This window comes from Balearica regulorum, chromosome 7 (genome assembly GCF_011004875.1).
Source record: "Balearica regulorum gibbericeps isolate bBalReg1 chromosome 7, bBalReg1.pri, whole genome shotgun sequence".
Classification (NCBI taxonomy): Eukaryota; Metazoa; Chordata; class Aves; order Gruiformes; family Gruidae; genus Balearica; species Balearica regulorum.
This window is the reverse complement of record NC_046190.1, coordinates 19,006,546-19,028,966: the sequence shown is the minus strand read 5'-3', so window position 1 is coordinate 19,028,966 and position 22,421 is coordinate 19,006,546. Positions and strand designations below refer to the sequence as shown.

The 22,421-nt window shown below is 38.5% G+C and overlaps 1 protein-coding gene across 1 annotated transcript in view; it reads left to right on the top strand.

The window, feature by feature from the left end:
- PCGF5 (polycomb group ring finger 5) overlaps positions 1-22,421 on the top strand; it is a 70,860-nt gene that overhangs the window by 23,982 nt on the left and 24,457 nt on the right. Inside the window, 2 exon segments of the mRNA XM_075758275.1 lie at positions 10,901-11,210; positions 20,746-20,842. Coding sequence (XP_075614390.1) covers positions 11,099-11,210; positions 20,746-20,842 — 209 coding nt within the window. The 5' untranslated portion in view covers positions 10,901-11,098.

Here is a 22,421-nt window from a genome sequence, read left to right as displayed (position 1 = left end):
TTTCAACTTGTTCTTGCCTTTTTTTTACACTGTTCATTGATATTTTTTTTTTTTTTCAGAAAAGGCAGGGTTGGAGGGGTAACACATGGGTGGACATGGGAATTGCTTCACTGGGACAAATACAGAGACCAACAGATGCAATGAAGAAATTTGTACAATAGATTTAAAATATATTGGATAACTGTAAATTGGCAGTCTGTATTTGAAGGTATCTCTTTTTGATGTATTTTCTAACAATGGTTTCTCTCATGATTTTGATAAGTTGCTTAGTGGAAGACATAGCACTGAAATACATATATTAGTTCCTGACTGATGGCGGGTTATGATGGCACCAGTGTTTCTGACAAGTTTAAAAGACACAAGGATAAAACATTAGGCGGCATTCCAGATTTCTCAGTAGGAAAATGTAAATCTCCTTAATTTTATTCCTACTGAGCTGTGGCAACTAAGGTCTTGTATTTAAATGTGAATTATTAAATAGACAGCATGATGATGATAGGAGCAGGCTATGTGTTATATGTATCAACAAGTTCTTATAAGCCCAATACCTTGTCAAAAATTCATATTCCCATCTATGCATTTGTGATAAAGGAAAATAATTTTAAGAGTATCATGTCTTTTATTCTTTAAAGCCTACCAAGGATATTAGATTAGGGAATGGAGTGAGGTTTGCCATGTAAATTGATAGGTGAAACCTTCTAGCTTTAAGCCTCTAGAACCAAAACTTATCGCAGTGCTGAAGAGAACAGTCTCATCTAAAAAAATTCAGCAAAATGTATACAGGTTGTAGTAATGTAGAAAGGTCAGATATTGTATAGTATCTTTATAATCTACTTTAGAAAAACATATTTGAAATGTATTTAACAGGCAACTCAGATCATAACCAATTGTGAAAAATTTTGAAAGTGAAAAGGTTTTTTAATGTGTTGATGCTGAAAAAAAAAAAAGCAGCTGGCAACCTCAAGCTGAGGTTTATCTTAGATAAACCTCATCTCTTAGAATCTCTTAGTGTTTGATGGTGACTATAGGATTTGGAACTTTTGCAATACAGATTAGAAATAGCAGTGAGGTATGAAACAATAGTAAAGAATGATGCATGCTCTCTGCTGATTTTATACACCTTTGTAAAATATAAGGAGGTGACTGTTACATATGTATGTATACACACTGCTGCATGGACTTACATACTAAGCTTGATGCAAGTGAATAGTCACCCACTTTAATGAGTTGGACTGTAGATTTGCGTGGACTATGGGCGCGCATAGTGAAGCATGAATGGTAGTGTTTATAGAATCAGGACCTAAATATAAAATATAAATGTAGTTCAATTGCTATTTAAGTATAGATACCCCTGTAGGAGAATGTAGTGAATTTAGCAAGGAAGTGATTCTTGCTAAATGACAGCTTTTTTAAGAGGAAATAAAGATCTGGTTTTTGAAATGTAAAGCAAGAGTCTTAATAGAATGATCCAATTTGAGCATTTGTCAGACCTTTTCAGTATGTGCCATTAGATATTTAAGGACCAAAACAGACATTATTTTGTTTTATTCAAACAACTGCATCTCTTGAAGGGCTTTGTCTGTACTAGTGTGCTTAAGAAATGATTTCTTAGACTCAAAAGCATGTAATATCCTGAAATATTACCTACATTTCTTGCCATAATTTTCTTCCTACAAATTTTCTGGCAATGTAGTTCATGATCCTGTCTAGTTAATGAGACTGGACAAGTTAGTAATGTGAGAATGAACTTCAGCAGACAGTACAGCTTTTTAAAAGCAGGATTGTGTATATTCTTTGTATTCTGGGAGGGACTCAGCCCTGCTCTTGTCCAGAGTCTAAAAAGAGAGAGTCCAAACTGCCATAGGCTACTCAGCTCAAAGCTACGTGTTCTCATTAGCACCGTGCTGAACCCAGACTTCCAGGCATTACAAAAAGGAAGCTCAAGATGCAGGGATGGTAAACATAGTCTCACTGCTTTTGGTTGATATTGTGCTCAGTCTGATTAGATGCACATCAATCCAGAATATGCTGTTTGATACAGATAGAGTCTGAAGGCCATGATTTTGTAATTGCAAAAAAAAAAATTAAAAAAAAATTAAAACTCTTTTTGCATACTTGAGAATTGTTTTATACATCTTTTCTTTAGAAAACTCAGTGATGATAATGTCAAACGCAAGCACTGCTTATGCAAAATTTTATGATTTACTGCAGTCATAGAACTAAAGTTGGGAAACCGGCACTGTCAACTTCCTAAGTTAGTATGACTGCAGAACTGGCATATGATACCAAGTTATGGGCTGAGGAGCCATGGTTCACTTGAGAATAGCTTCTGGCTAGAATCCTGAGTTTGTCTCTCCTAAAACTGGCATATTATTCAAATGAAGAATCAATTAAAAGTATCAGTTTTGCTTAATGTTTTTCCATTAGTATATTGGATAAAAACTATTAATATTTCAAGATAATGCTTTCAGTAAAATGTTATCTGGAGCGACTCTCATTTATTAATGTGAACTGTTACAAATGTCCAAAATATGTAAAAAACCTTCTATTTTTTGCTTAATCCTAGGGAAAAACTGTCTTTTACCTAACTCAGTAGGCCAAATTCAGCTGTGACTATGGATGTATGATTGGATGGACTGGATCACATGGAACATGCTGCTGCACAGTTTGACTCTATGTATTTGCTAAATTGCTGTCAAAAAAGATTGTATGAGGATGTGAAGCTTGGGTTGGAGTATCTTAGTCTGCCTGCTGTTTTCTCTTAATTTATCCAGAAAAAAACCCATTATCTATTTATTGTACAAGTTAAAAATGAAATTCATAGGTATCTGTATTAGGTTTCCTCCAGTGAAGCCTACTGTTTTAATTGGCAGACAAAGTGGTGGTTCCTGTGAATGAGAGTCTTCCTATACAGTTCAAATGAAATGGAGTCCATCCAACGTTGTCTTATTAAGTTAAAGGTTTTATTCTTGAGAGAACGGGAAACAGAACTGAAAATTGATTGAAGTAGGGTAGTTAACTCCTTAAGATATGGTGAATGTCATTAATTTGTCTTGTAAAAGATGAAGCAATTTGATTGCTACTTTTCTATTTCCTTTCAAGCCTCTTTCTTTGCTGGTTCTGCCATCATAATGGGCATGAGTAGATTTTTTGAGGATTGCTTTTGCTGAGCTTATTGGAGTTTTAAATTTGTTTTGACTTAAGATCTAGTAGCAAGTCTTGTTTTTAATTTGCAGTGCAAGTTGATTGCGTAATTGTGAAGCTGTTTGACACGTGTGATACAATTTGATTTGCATTGCTGCCAGTTTTCAACTGTAAGAAACAAAATCTGTTAGTAGCAATTTTAGCAGGAGTCATTGGAGGGTTCTTACAGTTTATTTTCCATTTCCTAGAGATTGAAAGATGACACTTTTATAAAACTATTTGAACACTTCACATTATTGCTTTGCTGAGCTGTTTGTGTTGATGTAAGTGGCTTTGATATTTTCAGGGAAAAAAAGACTAAAATATATATATATAATATATATGATACCTAATATGCAGTATAGAATCGAAAAAGGAATATAATGCTGACAGAAAAAAGGATATTTTTTTTTAAAAAAAAGGTAATTGAATTATAGCAAATAGCCCTTGGGATGTCTTGTGGAAAAGCATAGACTTCATTGAGACCCAATTAGAAAACTTGAAACCTGTGCTTATACTGGTCTAGAGGTATTTTTCCCATGGAACTATACATACGTAGAGTTGGCAAAGTGTTTGCCTCACGACCAACAGGTCCTGGAAACCTGTGGAGGAGACATCGTCTTGCCCATACAGACAACAGCTATATTCAGGCTGGCCTGTGCATGTTACACCACTGGCGTTTTCTGATAATGTGACTCTGATTGTCACTGATTGATTTTTTTTTTTTTCCCCATTGTGCAGTAGCAGGCAGATTTGAAATAGCATTAATTCCCTCATAGATTTTCTCTGGAAAAGCCACAGAATAAGCAGGTGATGCTATTGTAGAGAGCAGAGTAAAAGGAAACTGAACTGGCAGAAACATATAATCAGATACAAATACAAGTAAAGTAGTTAAGAAGTATTAGAGATTATACAATAGAAATGGCAACATACGTGTGATTTCCATGAGTTCAGAGAAAGTGTAACAAACTATGCAGTGAAAGTGAAATAACTGGCCAGAGCCCAAAAAAGTAATTCTGAAGATGCAGGATCTTTGTGGTGCATGGAGAGCAGCTGATTTAGAACCAAGGTGGGTTGCTCCAAATTATGCATCTCTTTAAGCTGTTACCAAAATGTGGGACTGTTACTTGCTCTAAGTACTTATACAGAATTGCTGTAAATTTATATAAAACATAGGGCTGTAAAAGACTACTTTGGTCATTCTCTGTGATTCCCCACAGTCACAGGCAAATTATGTGAAATTATGCCTACTACATTTCAGCCTACAGAACATACCAAGAACCACAAAACATTTTTTCAATACCCTATAAAAAACTAAATGCGATGTAGTGCAGGAGACTAAAGTGCATTGAAACTACAGTGTGCTATAAGACAAAACCAGGAGAGGTTGAGGATACCACCAGTATTTTAGTTGCCTATAGTTCCTAACCCCACCGCAGATCATTGTTTTGAAACTGAGCACAGAGGCAAATGGATGCACAGAAGCCTCTGGATTGCACATCTTGTATCCTTCCTGCTGTTGCATCACTCCTAATCGCTGATGGTTTAAACCCTCTCTCTCCACCTTGTCACCAAAAAATCAATTATGTATGAAGAGAATCAAAAATACCGTTGTGGCACAATGCAAGGCTCTATACTGTAATGAAGAATTTGCCTTTGAAGCCAAAATAATATCAATTAGGTCGTTCTCAGATGAAGAATCAGCTTGGCTATGTGGCAGCTTATGGTGTACCTTTGCTGTGCTTAAAAAAGAACCAAACCAAAAACCAAACAAAAACCAGAAAGCAACAGCTCATCACAGTTCACACAGTTCGATACTAGAGTAACTGAATAGAGAATTTGGTCACTAATATTTTAAATGTTTGTCCCGCTTTCTTTGAGAAGTTTCTGGACATGTTTTTGTCTGATGCATACAGTCATACCTATTAAAACTATTCTTCAAAAGAAAAATACAAAATAGTGACAAAATAATCAAGGCAACACAAGGAAAATATTTTTTTTAAAATATGCCTATCACACTTAATTCTTAAATCTACAGCTGCTTTCAGCTGAATAGTTTGAATACTGCTGTGACAGATTGGTATTTTTAAATTTGCAATACCCCTGAAGACCGTAACCACAGTTCTTAAATCTGTTATTCACAGGGAGGTATGTCAAGCTGGTCACAAGATCTTCCCTCAGTATGTTTAATGGCCAACTAATAATACATTCAAAACCAGGTATTTTTTCACTTCAACCTCTGCATACATGTGGCTAAATTTTCTCCTTTGTGGTAGTGACAATTTCTAGTCAATTTTATTTCACAGTTGTGATTTATTTTTTTTCTTGCAGTGGTAATCTCACTCTCACAGTGCTATGGCCTCGTTCCTTACTTGTTTTCTGTGTTTCTCTGACTGGGAAGAGATAGTGTGTGCTCTGGTTGATCAGTATTTTAGCATGCCAAGGAAACGTTTAACAATACAGATCTGCTCGTCTTTCCCTTGGTAGAGTTACTAATTTGATTCCCTCTTCTTTACTAGCAGCCAATTATTATAAAACCTGTAAGAACTTACTTTACAATTTCTCTTACTTTTTAAAATTTGCTTGAAATTAGTTCAACAAAGTTGGAATGCTTGAAATTAGTTCAACTGTTGGAATACGGTTTTACCTTACTCTTGAAATGTATCTTGAATTGTCTTGTTTACTTATTTGTCAATGGCGTAATAATGCAGATGTGAGCATTTTGCAACCCACTTTGCTACTTTAGACTATAAAGGAAAAGTAAGCATATAAGAAAAAAATGCCATATATATATCCCAGAAGTGCTAATATTTGCTAATATACAGCATTTTATATGGAGCTTAGTAGGGATGAAGAGAACCCCTCACAGTAGAAACACAAAACCTCACTGCCGATCATTTCACAAATAAGAGATGGGGATAAGAAGAGCCTAATTGCTATCGTTTCCTATAAAATCAAAGACAGTCTTCACACTGAGCATAGTAATATTGTTTATATGATAAACAATGTTACTGGTTTTTGCCTAAAAAACAAAGACATATGATGCATGATCCCAAGATAATGGCAAAGACAGTGATAATGACAGTAAGAGTTACGTTTACTTCCTGCTAGTAAATTACATATATGGGAAAGTACACAAGATGCAGCAAGGAAAATTCCAACTGGACCTAATGAAAAAAATCCATAATGAAGATTGCCAAGGGCTGAGACAGGTTGCCCAGAGATGCTGTAGAATTGGCATCCTTGGATAAATTCAAAATTTATTTAGATAAAGCTCTGAACAATCTAATTTAACTTTAATGTTAGACCTGCTTTGAGCAGGGACATTGGACCAGATGGTGTCCAAAAGTCCCATCCAGCCCAGTTAGTGTGTGGTTCTACCCTAGATACTGTTCTAGTAGATAGGGAATTTAACACTGGAACTAAAAGATCCAAAAGTGGTTATATTTGGTCTATTTTTCATACTTGAGTAAATATGCAGTAATTTCAAGTTGCCAGCAGTTTAAGGGATGTGATCTTCCTCTCTACTCATCTCTACTGATGAGGCGATGCCTGGAGTGCTGTGTCCAGTTCTGGGCTTCTCAGTATGAGAAAGAAATTAAGCGAGTCCAGCACAGGGCCACAAAGATGATTGAGGGACCGAAGCATCGTTCATATGAGGAGAGGCTGAGAGTGTGAGGGGGGTGTGTGTGTGTGTGTGTCTTATCAGCATGTATAAACACTTGATGGGAGGGAATGGAGATGAGGAAGTCAAACTGTTCTCAGTAGTGCCCACTGACAGGACAAGAGATAATGGGCACAAACTGAAACTGAAACATGAAATCCCATCTGATCACAAGAAAACATTTGTTTTTACTATGAGAGTGGTCAAAACAGGAAGAGATTGCCCAGAGAGGTGCAGTCCCAGTTTGTGGAGATATTCAAAACCCAGCTGGACACAGTCCTGGACAACCTGCTCTGGCTGACCCTGCTTGAGCAGAGGAGGTGGATTAGATGATCTCAGGGTGTCTCTTCCAACCTAAGCAATGCTGTGAAGTTTTCAAGATTTTAAAAGTCATAAAATGGCATTTCCATCAGATGTCTAGAGACTTGGTATTCAGTGAAGGTGAATGCTCTGGCTTCCCTCTAAATATCATTCAGATTGTTCCACAATGTCTATTAAGAAAAATAGGGAAATTTTTTTCTTTCATTATTTTCCCAGTCCAGATGTGTCCCAGTAATTCTACCATCTACAAAATACAAGTAACTCTTAGATAACTGGAGGGTAATTGGAGACTTGCCTAGAAACACACTCCAGCGTAGCTCTATAGGGATGTAAGGTTGCACTCATGTGGATCTACTTGCAGAATTAGAATTATTCACTCATTTCAAATGTTACTGAGAACTTGGCTGTATTGACCAATGTTTATTTTCTCTCTGGAATTTACTTGAGAACTGACATCAAATATTGGTATCTTTCAAAAATGTTAGAGCGGCATTAATGAGTAAAATTAATGAAATGCTTGGAGTTCACAAGTTCTAATGTGTCCTGGCTGTTCCTTTTAAAGGATACATTTTATTCCTATGTAAAGAATTACTCTGTTTCACATTAGGATGGTCCAGTAGTTCTTCAGGGATTTCAACGAACTACTCCCCTTCTTTGATAATGCTGAGAAAGCAATCTTTATTTTCTATGTGTTAGATGAGTGCATATATGTACAAAATGAGTTTTTTAAAAAAGTATTGTTAGAGGACTTTCCAAGAACTACTGAGTACAAGTCAGTTGATAGGAAAGTCAGAAGTTTAAGAAACACTGAAAAATGAGAGCAGCTGTATTTTCATCACTGAGTTGAGAGCTGTAATCACCCTCTCTGTAATACCACATTTGCTGTTGCTAATACGTGATATATATTTACTGTGACTAGCTCAGTTTATTTTGTTAATTCTGTTTCTGTCATAACATGAAAATGACCACGTTGTTTGATTCAAACACTATTCCTCTGTTACCTTTTAACCGCTAAGGAGATCAAAATGCTCACATCACTTATATGGCACTATGTTTTTAAATAAACCTGTTGTATGCAATGCTAGGAGTTAACCACCTTTGAAATTATAATTAATTCATAAGCATTTATTAACATAATTTTCTTCCTCATGCTATAAAGTAGGAGTAAGTATTTAAGGATCTTTATTATGCTGCTTTCCTCTGATAATTAAATGAGAGCTTTTTCTGCACTGCTTCTCATTTGTTCTTTATGTTGTGGTCTTGAAAGGTGCTGAATGCTTCAATTTTCATCATGTTCAATGAGAGTTAAGGCCACTCAGCATCTCACAAATACAGCTTGGTACTGGCAGGACCAAGCTCCTACATTGCGGAGAGATGAGGCAAGAATTTGTCATGCACACTGTCCCTTACCTGGTAGTCCTTAAAAAAGGGAATCTGTACTGGTTGTATGTGTTTCCAAGTATCACAACTGCTGCCCAATTACTACTGTAACTGTGTTTTTAATGTGCTTGGGTAGAACATTGTGTATCCGCTATTGTATAAACATGAGCCTAGCTGATAAATTTGTTTAGAAAATGCTGTTTGTTTGGGGTTTTTTTCAATAGGGACACTTGATCAACTGTGCTTTGAAATCTCACTTAGAGTCCAGTTTATTTTTAAAACAAATCTTACCAGACACAGTCATTTTGAAACAGCCAGGAGAACGTCAGCAGTTGCTTGTTTTAACTGCATGTGTGTAAGTTCAATAACGCTGTATCATGCTTAGTTCACGTTCAAGCAGGGCCACTCATACTCATTCTGAAAAACGTCAACTTCTGCTAAACTGACAGAATGTGACTACTAATTCAAATATTCCCATGAGATATATATAGTCTATGTTATCTACTTTCTCTGTTAGAGTTCTCTAACCTTTGATGCAGCAGTGTTTGCTTTATGGTATAATAATGCAAACAGTGGTTAACAATAGAAGGCCAAAACCATCTAAACACAAGTTTTTGTTAAACTATGTCACATGCTGCTTCAAAAGATTTTTAGTTTTAAAAACTTTTGTTCATGTTGTGGAGAAATAATCTCATACAAGATGAAAATTTTATCAGGAAAAATTATGCACATTCTGTTGAATTAACCTATATCGGGTTTATCATGCATTCACCACTGCACTGTAACTTTAGGTTTTTAATGCACCTGCCTCAGCCTGGCAATTGAATTGATGTAAACGGAGATCTACTGGAGGGTAAATATTCCAGAAGTAGGAATGGATGGCAAGAGTAGCCCTAAGTTATTAAAGCCTTCTGCTGTTGCAGCACATACCCAAGGATGAAAGGGAGACTGCACTGGAGGACCAATGCAAAATGAGCATTTACTTCAAATGCACACTAGAAAAGCAAAGACCTAGCACAGTCATAGGTAATATGATGGTCTTGCAGCTAATATAGGAAATGCCTCATATTTTTGTTATTATTGTTAAAAGTAGTGTAGAAGAAATTTTCTAGAAAGAATGTAATTGAAAAATACCATTAAGGCAGCTTTAGTTTTATGGATAATTTCCTGGTAATACCGTGCGTTTCTGTGAATAGGGGAGCAAAAGGCAGATGCATTGAACCACAGAGACAGCTCTCGCTCGTGCTGAATCGTTCTCCAGCTAGTTGGTCCGAGTTCGAGAGAAGCACATGTATAACATCTATAACTGTTCACAGGATTTGGGCCTAACTTAGTCCAGTGGTTTATTATTTCCTCTTGAGGGGTGGAAAAGCGGGTTTAAGTTTCACCCTTCCACGGGCAGAAGCTGAAGTTGTTTTGAAGAAGGGGTGAAAGGGCCGAAGCGGGGCGAGTGACGTGCCGCCGGGAGCGGGCTGGGGCTGCGCTGCGGCGGCTCCTGCGCTTACCTGCGGCCGGCAGCGCCCCCGCTCCGCTGCCCACCGCCTCACCTCCACGGCTACCCGCCCCTGCCCCTCTGCCCGTCCCGCTATCCGGGCGGCGGGGCCGCTCAAAGGCTCCCGGCGGCTCCCGCCCCGGAGCGGCGCTGCGGGCCGTGGCGCAGCAGGGCTCGGCCGGGGAGCAGCGCCTGCGCGCCGGTCCCGCCCGCCCGCTTCGCCCTGGGACCGGCCGCGGCAGCCTGGCGGGGAGGGAACGAGGGAGGGCTCGAAAGGGGCGGGAGTCGCACGCCGTTTCCCTTTCTCTTTCGCTGGGCGGCCGCCCCTCCGCCCGAGGCCGCTGGGCTGCGCCAGGTACGGCGGGGGGGGCCGACGCGAGGGGGAAGGACGGGAGACGGGCGAGCGGGGGGAGAGCCCGGCGGCCGCCGCCGAGGTGCCCCGCCCGCCGCCCTCTCCTGCCGGCGGGCTCCCGCAGGGCTGCGCGGCGGCGGGGCTGTGGGAGGGCTCCTCCCCGCGGGGGCCCTCCGAGGCCTGCGGACCGCGGCGCGCCTCGGCGGGGTGTGCGGGGCGGGCAGCGGGGCGCCCGCGGAGCCCGGCGGGGCTGGCCAGCGGCCCCTGCACCTGTCACCGCTGTCCCGCGGCGCCCGGCAACTTGTCCCGCTGGCGGCCGGAGCCTGGCGGGGGCAGGGGCGCAGCCTCGGACCGTGGCTGCCGAGCGCCGGGCACACAGCCGCTGTTATGTAAATAGTAACCGGGGTGCCCCTGCCAAGTTCCTGGCGACACTTTTGTCCTCCGGGGCATCGTCACCTGTGTTGTGCTGCCAGGCTTACACACCTCTCTCTTTCCACGTGTGTTACAGGTAGGAAAATGACTCGCCTGGCACAGGAGCAGGAGTTAGGAGCCACGTCCCAGTGAGTCCTCCAGAATTAAGAGCAAATGCCTGGAGAGGTCCAGTTGCACAGAGCAGCACCGCAGCTCTTGTGAACCACAGGCATCGACGCCTCTCAGACTTGCTCCTCTGGCCCTGAGCACTCTGCCAGCATTTCCTACCCCACGAATGGCTACTCAGAGGAAGCACTTGGTGAAAGATTTCAATCCTCATATCACCTGCTATATCTGTAAAGGCTATCTCATCAAGCCAACTACAGTAACTGAGTGCCTCCATACCTGTAAGTAGTGCTTTGCAAAATATCCCTCCTTCATGATCATGATCCCTCCTTGAAGTCTTATGTGTTTAATATGATTTCTGTGCTGGTTTTTGTTTACTTTTGAAGTGTTGCCTGAAACGGTATGCAGTTTCTGGTGGGGTTTCTAGACACCAGTCTGCCATTTGGGTCATCTTGAGGGCATGTTGACTCTGCTTTGCACCTTACAGAGTAAAGGTACCCCTTTTCTTTCCCCCAAGGTAGTGGTGGCTCCAGCACCAAACGTGTAAGTGTGGCCTGGCTGATCACAAGTAAGATCATTAGGCTGGGTGTGGTATTTTGATAATATAACTATGCTTTTGAAACATCAACCAATGTATCTGCTGGCAGTGTGCATGATGGATACACCAGTTTGGTCAGTACTGGCTCACAGCTCTCTGTAATGTGTTCCATGGCAAAATGCATAGAAATACTTGAAAGTTGGCAAAATATTTGTTTAGGGAGTAGATCTCTTTGAATGAAACTGACTTGGGGAAGAATTATTCAGGTTGTTCATATAATTCATACACAAACATTGGCGTGTATGATTTATATTAAATGTATGAATGGTCCTGTCAAACTGTGTTGTCTTACTTCCATGAGCTAAGTTACGTACATGCTTGAATTTTTTACGTTTTTTCCTGAATAGAAGAGAGTTTTCTTAGACCTCTTTGAGAATTTGGCATCTTTCTAAATAAAATTTGAATTCCTCTAAAAGGAGAGTAAGGGGAACTATATGTTTTCTGGTAGAGTTCTCATTTTTAAACCTTGAATAAATATCAGTTAAAAGCTTTGTCTTAGCATTTCCTGTCATTTCTGCATGGTGTTGTTCTTGTCTTCACTGTTAATTTTTACATTATGGTATTATGTCCCTAGTATATCAAGCACGTTAAACCATGTCATTCCTATAAGTTGTTCTTAGTATAAAGATAATATTGTTTACCATTGTAATAATATTATTTTTAGTTTAGTTTTTGAGAAAAATTAGTGTTGAACTGGCTTTTTCCAATTCTAATATCAGCTTATAATGTAATATTATTATTGAGTTTTGAATTTCTTGGTGAAGGAATTTAGGTTCAGGAGGAGAGAAGTTAAGCAAAGTGTCCTTGTAAGAACTTCAAGTGAAACAGGAGGGAGAGAGGTATAGTAGCTATTAATAAGTTATCTTTCCCTTGAAAGAAAATGGAAAAATTCCAGCATTAGATAATTTTTTTAGGTTGAAATTTAATGAACAGTAGTAACTTTTAAAAGCTTGGGGTGAGGGGAAAAAATTTGCATCAGAGATCAGCTCAGACTTAGAAAAAAAATTTGTTTTATTATGGTATCTTTCCATTTAGGTAATGTATTTTATTTACTTTTGCTCCCATTACAAAACAATAATGGCAGAAGGAGCATTTTTTTTCTCAGCAGCATCTGTTTCTTTTGTTCACTTGTAGATTTTGAGCTCTTCACTGAGACAGCTCTATTACTGCCTAGTTCCCAGGTTAGTGCACGTGGATTTTACTGAGCTGCCATACTAGTTGCACAGTCTCCTCACAGAAAAGCTGCCACGTGTTTGGGTCATTAAGTAGAACTGTAGGAAAGAAGGTGGTGTTTTTTTAAAGTTGCCAAAATATGAAGCTTACAATGATAGAAAGGAAAATTAAAAACTTCAAGTGGTGATATGGAAGTCCTATGTCTGTAGAGGAAAAGGTGATCTGTATGTGGCAGAATTCAGGAAGGTACGCTGATAAATTATTTTATGCTTTGGCTTCTAGAAAATATTCAAGCTTTTTTGTTTGATTGGTTTTTTGAAATGCAGATATGATTCTTCAGTCATATTCAAATACTTACCACAAAATACAATGATATTAACTGTGCTTTGGTATTTGTCTTGTACTATTAATAGCTGTAATTCAAAACAGTGTTGCACAAATTATCAAAATCTGCAGATATTAACAGTTTAAGAAGCAGCATAAATTCATTAGATACTGGGAGTACAATATATTACTCTGGACAAGATGAAAAGCAGGTATTGACATAGATATTCTCCAGTGATCATAGAGGAACTAATGTGATCAATAGTAACCAAATCAGTTAGCCATTAATTCACATCATCGGTGTTGCTGAAAAATGTTAAATACTAAAGTTCTACTCTGAGAAATGTGTGCCTTTTTAATAAGAGATGTTTCTGATGGAGTTTTGGGAAATGTTGGACAGACAACTCCACCAATCACCGTGAAGAATAAGTGCAACTCAGGCATCAGCAGTACAAACTTTCCTATCTGTTGGGAAGGAAATGCTTATATTGCTACAAAATAATTAACTATTTTGCAAATACAGTACTTTGTTTCTTTTTTTGCTACTCTCAACAGAATGTTTTTGTCTTGTGGACTGAGGCTTTTGTTTCTAGTCTGTTACACAGTTGTCAAGGTTGTTTAAGAACTAGGGGTTAAGAGCTAAAGGGTATGTCCCATCATCTGTTTCCTGAGTTACTCCATTGCTTAGTACAGTGTGAACTTAGAAAACTTGGAAAATAAACTTTCCTCGGAACATTCTTTAGTGTCCTAAAAAATATCAGGCTGTTTACACAAATGTAGAAATGTTGGTTGGAAGGGACATCTGGAGGATGTCTAGGCCAACTTCATGCATGAGACAGGTTTGTTGCCAACACTATACCAGGTCAAACCATGGCTCTGTAGGGTTGAGTTGTGAATTTCCAAGCACGGAGTCCCCACAGCCTCTCTCAATAACCATTTCCAGTGCTACGCTATTTACCTATTGAAGAAGTTTTTCTGAACGTCCTACCAAAAACCAACTTGTAACCATTGCTCCTTGTGATACTTTTTGCCACCACCAAGAAGAGCTGGGCTCCGCCACTCCTGTCACTGCTATTCAAGTGGTATAGGCTGTTGTTAGATCATCTACTAGCCTCAACTGTGATTTGCTTTTGGTAAATCGATATTGCCTATTCTTGATTATGTTTTTGTCCCTCATGTAGTTGGAAATTGATTCCAAGGGATGTGACATGATCTGCCATCTTTCCAGGGATCTAGGGGAGACTGTGTAGCTATAGTTACCAGGGTCATCCTTACCACCTTTCTTAAAGGTAGTCATAACACACTAACCTTTTCCAGTCATTGAGCACCTCCCATAATCACTGTGATTATGGTGATAAGCTTTTTTTTTGCGTAAGATGACATACAGCACAGTCCTGACACTTGTATCTGTATTTTTCAGCTGATTACAAAGATCTGAAATGTCTGTATTGGAAAACATAGCATTGTGTAATATGTTATGGTTGCCAGTCAATTAGTATATGCCACACAAGTAGTTTTATCAGCTGTAGCAAATAATTTTCTGTGAGTTTAACTTTTATTATGGCTCATCCAAATTGTCATAGTACAACCATGAAATTCAGGTCCTCATTTCACTGGCATGTGTAGCACGTACCTCGGCACATACCTCAGAATTCTGCAAACTGTGTACATTTGGGTTAAGCCATTTTCTTTTGCCTGTCTGCTGTCACACTGTGACCCACAGTAAAGCAAGTGAAACCATGTCATTTCAGTAATCTATACTGGAAGTGTTAAAAATGTTTGGGTGTTCGTTTTGATTTTTTGGGGTTTTGTTTTGTTTGTCTTCCCTAAGGTGGTCAGTTAAATATATCTGTAATTTAATTATGTTTAAAGATTCCCTTTTTCCCTACCCTTTTCACCCAGTGCTTAGACTTCATCCCGTTCTCTGAAACTTCAAAGTGATAAGCTTTGGAAAATGTTCAGTGTTTTATATTGAGAACAGAGGATGATTATACCTATCATATCTGAAAATAGTGGTTGATGATCCTACTTCTACTAGGAGTATCACATCAGTTCATTATTCTTCAGTGCTAGAATTTATGTGTATTTTTTACTTTTACATTGCTATCAGTAAATCACATTTAGTTTTGACAGGCAAATCCTCATAGCACCATAGCTTTACATGAGAAAAAGCAAAAGTTATTTTAGATTACTACAGTATTGATTTAAAATTTCAAGGGGGTTTTTTGTGGTATAAGATGACCTTATGATTTGCACTGGCTGCACAAAGACTTGATCCACATCTGTATGTGTGTTGGGGCAGGAAATATATGCATATAGGACTGGCTTAAGATTCTTGGTTCCTTACGATGCTTTCTCTGTATATATTCTCAAAGACCTCTCTTACACTGGAGATTAAGCTCTTCATTAATCAATAGTCTCTTTCTTGGACCACACATGGCTTCTACTCTCAAAAAAAAAAAAGGTATGAGGAGAGCACATAAATGTATTCAGACTGAGGAATTCAGTTCCTTTCTATAGATTGGTTTATATTCTAAATACGTCTTCAAGTTACATTAGTGTGGATTTTAGCAGGCTTTATATTTAGCAGTGTTTAGCATTTGGGAAGTTTTGGGGAATGAATTATCAAACTTCGAGTTTGTGTTCAGATTTGGGCCCTTCACTACGAGAAGAACATTGAGGTGCTGGAGCACAACTAAATAAGGACAATGAAGCCGGTGAAGGGACTGGAGCACAAGTCTGATGAGGAGCAGCTGAGGGAAGGGGGTTGTTTAGTCTGGAGGAAAGGAGGCTGAGGGGAGACCTTACCGCTCTCTACAACTACCTGAAAGGAGGTTGTAGCCAGGTGAGTGTTGGTCTCTTCTCCCAAGTAACAAGCGATAGGACGAGAGGCAGTGGCCTCAAGTTGTGCCTGGGGAAGTTTAGATTGGATATTAGGAAAAAATTCTTGAACCAAAAGGGTTGTCAATTATTGGAACAGGCTGCCCAGGGAAGTGGTTGAGTCACCATCCCTGGAGGTATTTAAAAGACACGTTGATGTGGTGCTTAGGGACGTGTTTTAGTGGTGGACTTGGCAGTGCTAGGTTAACGGTTGGACTCAATGATCTTAAAGGTCTTTTGCAACCTAAATGATTCTACAGTTCTATGACTTTAAACAAGTATGTTAGTTATCTATCGTGTGGCATAGAGTTCTTCTGAACAGTAATAATTTCAAATTTCTTCTAGGTGTAAATGAAAGCCACAGCTCAGATAGGTCCTATTTGTCTTTGAAAACAAACAAAAAGCCTAGCAAAGCCAAATTGAAAATATCTTTACAAAACAAATCAATTTGTCCTTTTCAAAGCAGTCAGATCAGTGTCATCTCATCACAGACTTCAAGAACTTCCCTGACATGAGTGGAGCAGCGATCCCAAGAGCGAGTGAATGGAATTAAATCCTCCTCAAAGAATTTCAGACATAGCTTGCTTAACACACTGGGAAATGCTTTCTGAAGGAGGCTAGTACTAATTGTTTACAGGAAAAAAAAACAAACCTCTCTGGTGTTGATACAAAGCCACTGGTAATCCTTTGGAAGAATTTTTGTGCTAATCCTCTTAGAGCCTCCATTGCTAAAAATTTCTGAAATTGGAGAAGGTTAGGGGTTAGGCTTATCAGTTCCAAAATTAATATTGACCAATACCAATTACATTTATACCATTTTTCCATTTTTTTTATTCTTTATCAATCATCTAAAATTGGTGTCAGGTTAGAAACACTGACTCCATAGAGATGCTGCTGTGTCTACTGGAAAGGAGGCTTAAAAAAAAGTAAATTAAAGACTAACCCCTTCATTTGTTATAGGAGTTAGCAGAAGAGGAACTCTCTCTCACTTGCAGTTCTCCATTGAAAAAGTTATCCCTAAGCTCAGTTTCTAAGTCAAGTCAGTAAACCAAACCCTTACGTTACTTACATCAGTGACTTTCAGCTGACTCTGTTAGACTTCACAATTTGATCATCATACTAGCTTCTCAGCCTTTTTTACCCCACACTCTTTAAAGTGAGGTTCTCCAACTAATGGAATTTCTGAGATAACAGATGATTCTTAACCTTGCAGTTCTCATCAGTATTGTCATCACTCGCCACTAATCTATACAGTTTCTCCTGACAGAGGTAGTGTGTCATCTCCACCTTCAGCACAGTATAGATACCAGGATTATGAGATATCAGATGCTGCAGTTGAAGAGCTCAATTGACAGCAGCAGATTTCACAGATCCCTTGAGGAGCTTGGGCAGAATGTGGTTATTTTCATTCTCATTGAAGTCATCCAGGAAGTGCTTGTTCTAGGGCATTTGCTTCAGACTTTTACTATATCTGACATTGGATTTAATATGTATTACTATCAATTGAAGAGCCTTGTCCATCATGGTTTTGTGCCACATTGTCTTGTTTTGATTTTGATGTTTTAATTTTCCTGTCGTGTTCAGAGTAGGACCTTTTTATCATTGGCTCATTTTTCACTTCTCAAGAAGAGCAAGATAAATGGATGGTTTGATACCAGGATGGCCTGTTTCAGAAAGAAAAGCTCCCTTCATCCTAGCTCTCTCATGAACCACTTTATCAGAATTTCATATTAATTAGTGTTATTGGCTGTTGTTTCTTTCAAGTCAAACAACATGGCATGCTTGTGTTTTAGCTGGAGCCTTTTTTTTTTTTTTTTTTTTAGGATCTTGAAGATAAGCAAGAACGTTTTTGGAGACTATTACATTATGTTGTTTGGCCAACTAATCAGATTTTATCTGTGCACTTGGATAGTGTTGGTGGCCGCCTACAACTAATTCAGGTCCAGACACTGTAGGGTTTCTAGTTGTTCCTTAGTACATGTTTTTACAGAGCATTATGTGTTATGGCAATGCCTGTTCAAAAAGTATAACTTTGGGAAAGTGACACTGCTTCTTCATCTGTGACTCTGAGACCTCCTTATGACACCCCTGACACCTCAGGGGATGAGGCATGCACCCTGTTATCTAGCTACAGGTGAGAGGGCTTTTTGTTTCTTACGTGTTACTATACAAGATCCCTTCCTCTCCAGGGCTGTGTGCCTGAAATGAGGGTACACTCTATTACCTTTGAAGGTGCTGGAAGTTGTACTTAGAATCAGGATATTCGTTTAAAGGGAGCACTGCAAAGCAGATTCATGATACATTTTGGTGAGCAATGTTGTGTTCTTATTTATTTACTCTAAAATCTTACAAAATTTAAACCATTTTCAGGTAAAGTGCAAAAAAAAACTGTGATATCTAAAGCAAACAACTCAGTTAAAAATCTCTATAATACATGTAGGTGAAGAAATGAAAAAAAAAAATCACACCTCTATTTAATCTTGGCATAGCTAGTTGAAATCAGAAAGCCCTAACTCTTATCCCACTAGTGCATTAATTTAAGAAAAGAGAACAGTGACGGGAGAGGTGATTTTTGTATATAATTTACTGTCTGTGCCTCTTCCCTGTTATGTCATTGTGTGTATGTGGCTCGGTTTTGGTTAGTGAAGGAACTGAAGTATGCCTTCAGTTGCTCCCTGTGCTTCTTTGTATTTCAGGTGGGTGACAAAAGGAAAGATAGTTCACGTAGTTACAGGAGCTGGGATGGCTGAGGAGTTATGGATAACCTAAAGAATTCCACCTTGTGATGTTTGTCCCTGGGCTGAATGTATGCAGACACTGCATCTTAAGAAAAACTTTGAGCTGAGAATCTTTGTATCTTTTCAATTTCAAGGATAACTTCTGTTATTTTCACTTCTAGAGGAGATTCTCAGTCGTACTAATGAGAGATTATAGAAATCTTAACTATATATATTTTAAAAGTTATTGAGACTTGTGCTTTAATTTAAGCATGTTCTTAAATGCTGCTTTGGGCTGGCATGAGGGCTTCTGTGTGGGTGATGAAATTCTTTGTATTCTGTAAGCATAGTAGCAAAATGTTTAGTTTTAGGAGCATTAGTTATAAAAAGTATATAGAAAAGTGAAGAAATGTAAGTACAGCGCATCACATTTGCTGCTCTGTGCTAGACTTCTTACCCTGTGGAAGTGTCGGGGAATACAGGTGCAAAAGTCAATTAAGTTTAGTAATTTAACAAATTATAAAAGATCTGTGATACAAGAAGAGTTCTGTGATTACAGGTTCTTGCATCTGTATGCCAGCGCTAAATACCTCAAAACCTGAGGTTAAGAAAAAATTAACTCTTATCCTGAGGGGTGAACGGCGCTCTCATAGCGTCAGTGTTCTCAGCTCTGCTCTGGAGTCCCCGTGTGCAGTGGACAGCACTGCACCCCACTTACTGGGCTTGTTTGGCAGGACTCGTGGGCTTCCTGGGCTCATCGTACTGGATCATCAGAAATCTGCCCTGCATCCAGCACTGCTGTAGAGCCATTTAGCTTGGGCAGAGTGCCAAGAGCCAGCCAGTGAGCTCTGAAGTCTGTCTGTCAGACTTAAAGGGGAAAATGCATTGTAATTTCAACCAAGGCGATGAAGTTAATGCCCTTAAGTTAGTGTTTTAAAGCAGTTAGAAAAAAGACCTAATGTGTGTGCATTATCAGTGTCAACTGATTTGTAGTAACTCTTCTGCGCGTACTAAGGCAAAGATAAATGCAGGCTTCGCTTGTTAGGTGACATTTGTTAAAGGAGTTTCAAGATTCCTTAAAGATTGTCATATAATTAGGATTTACCAGCTTGTTTTAGAGGTACTCTTAGTTCTTTAGGTAATTGATGAAAGAAATTACAGTGCTTTCAGCAGAAAGCATATTGCAATTGCAGCAGTCCATTTATTTTTTCAGTCCGTTTACTGAAATTGCAGTTCTAATTTCAGTTTAGGTAAAGTAATAATAAACAGAGGATAGAGTTTATCTCCATCCAGAATGTTATAACACAATAATAATAGCAGGCATATTTGTTCTCATCAGCTTGGCTTCCATTCTCTTATTAATGGCAGTAAAATCTACAGTCTGCAATTAATCACTTGGAAGCAACAGTAGTGTAGCACCTTGTTTAGTTTGATGGCAGTTCATTGGATTTTAAGTGCACATTGTTGTTGTTTTGGGTTTGTTTATAGTTGCCATGGTCATGATCCTGCATTTTTATTGTAAGAATCAAGTATTAAATATTTACTGTAAGCTCTGTCGTTGCTTTTGAAGGCCCTGTGTCACAAGGGAAACATACCCACTTTGAACCTGTGTACGATGTCTGTTTACTTTTCTCTTATGAGAAGTATTTACAACAGTATTTTCAGTTGCCAGCAACAGTGTTGGAAAGAAAATAATGTGCATAAATCATTTTCAAATCATCTGAAGTGATGATTGGCTCTGCTGGGCTAGAGCTCCCCAGCATGCACTTTCTCAGAACCTGCTCTTTACATGTGCTACATGGTATGGGGTTTGCATTTTGTGATGCTGAGAGACTTACAAGTAGTAACAATACTGCATACTTTAAAGCAGCGCTTGTCTAACCTGTTCTGCTGAACTCAGTACTGCTGAACTCAGTGTCTTGGCAGAGCAGAACTAGCTATGGCTTTGAGGAACAAGAAGTGAATAGGATACATTGTAGTTATTTGCTTTAAAATAATAGCCTTTTATCTTTGATGCGTGAATAGTTGGCTGGTACCATTAGGTCATGTTCAAGCAATATTATTTAGATCTTAATCGTAAGTTATTTTTTTTCTTTTTTCTTTTTTCTTTTTTTGGTCCCCCAGTTTGTAAGACTTGTATTGTTCAACACTTTGAAGACAGCAATGACTGTCCCAGGTGTGGCAACCAAGTGCATGAGACCAATCCACTAGAAATGTTAAGGTAAGATGACATTGCACAACATTTGCTGAAATGAAAGAACAAAAAATTTTTTAAAAAATTCTTAATATCTTTATCCTGAAAGGGAATTAATTTATTTTTTTGCTTATTTGTGTAATACATATATCAACTGTTCTTAGACTGGCCATAGATTCTGTCAATTTCTCATCTCCCGATAAATCGTAAATTGGTTTTTTTCAGATATAATAAAAGGAGGAAAGATAAGAGAAAGACACAGAAAGGCTGAGTATATTGTACAAATTAAAATAAATATTTTAATACATCTATTAAACAAACAAATGAACCAGATACCTTTTATTCTTTACATGAAATTAAATTCTAGATTTTCTTTTTTCAAATTATTCCAAACTGTGTGCAACTTTTTTTTCTTCTTAGAGCAATATAGAAAATGAATCATGCAAATAACAATGTTTTCCAGGGCGTAGATCTACCAATCTGAATTGAAATCTGCTGTCAGATTAAAGAAGACAATGAAAGAAAGTTTTGACACTGAAAATGCCCTTTCTTGAGAGTTTGCATTTTTATATCACAATAACACATCTTTGTTTAATTTTTTTCTTTAAATTCTGGATTCTCATTTATTGATGTTATGTTGAAACAAAGGTGATAGCCATCCTACAAGTATAGTACAGAGAAATCAAGAAATGTCATCATAAGTGGAAGAACTTCATGTTTTCCTAAAATGATGACACCACTCCCTGCCCTCACTCCCAACACTTCCTCCACCTCCCCACCCCCTAATATTATTAGTTTGTAATGCTGTTGTGAACTTAGGAAGAAATATTCTTACATCAATGTTAAAATAAATATTTACCTCTGGAATTTACTAGGGTTGGTATTATTTCCTAATGTAATTGTGTTTGCTACAGTTTGCCATATTTTGCTTTGATTTTTATGACAGATATGTGTGTAGAGCAATTCCCATGCTTCAGTTACATGCCAAGAGCCTAGGTGAGAGAGATTAAATTCAGCAACTCTAAAGGGTGTTAATAGCTTAAGTCTTTATTGTCAGAATGTTTTTTTGGAAGGGGTAAAAGGGTTTCTGTAGATGTTTACCATAAGTATTTTTCTGATTTCCTGTCAGTGTCTGAGGCGCTGTGTCAGCTGTAAGAGAAGATGCTGTATAGAGGCTACTAATAAGCTGAAAACAAAAGCGTTTTAGAAATACTTCTTTTATTCTGACAGGGCCATTTCATAGGAGCTGAAAAATGCATTTTCTGAAATGTCTAGTAGATGTTTAGTAAAATAATAACATGCTTTAAAGCAGGAAATGATAGAAGGGTGAGAAGAGTTGAGACCACAAGCCAGAAATGTGGGAAGAGCTATTTTCTCTGCGATTATTTCCTGAAACCCCTTTTAGAGTAATTGGGTTTATTTGCCAACAAACTGCATATAACTAGTAGTTTGCTGGTTGTATTTTATGAAACAGTTTTAAACATCTGCTACACTAATAATTAGAAGAGCACACGAGCAGTGTAATGGAATTGTCTTTTTTGCGTGTTGCTTGCATAACTTAATTCATGTCTTATACTCTGATTAGAGACCAGCCACATCATTGCTC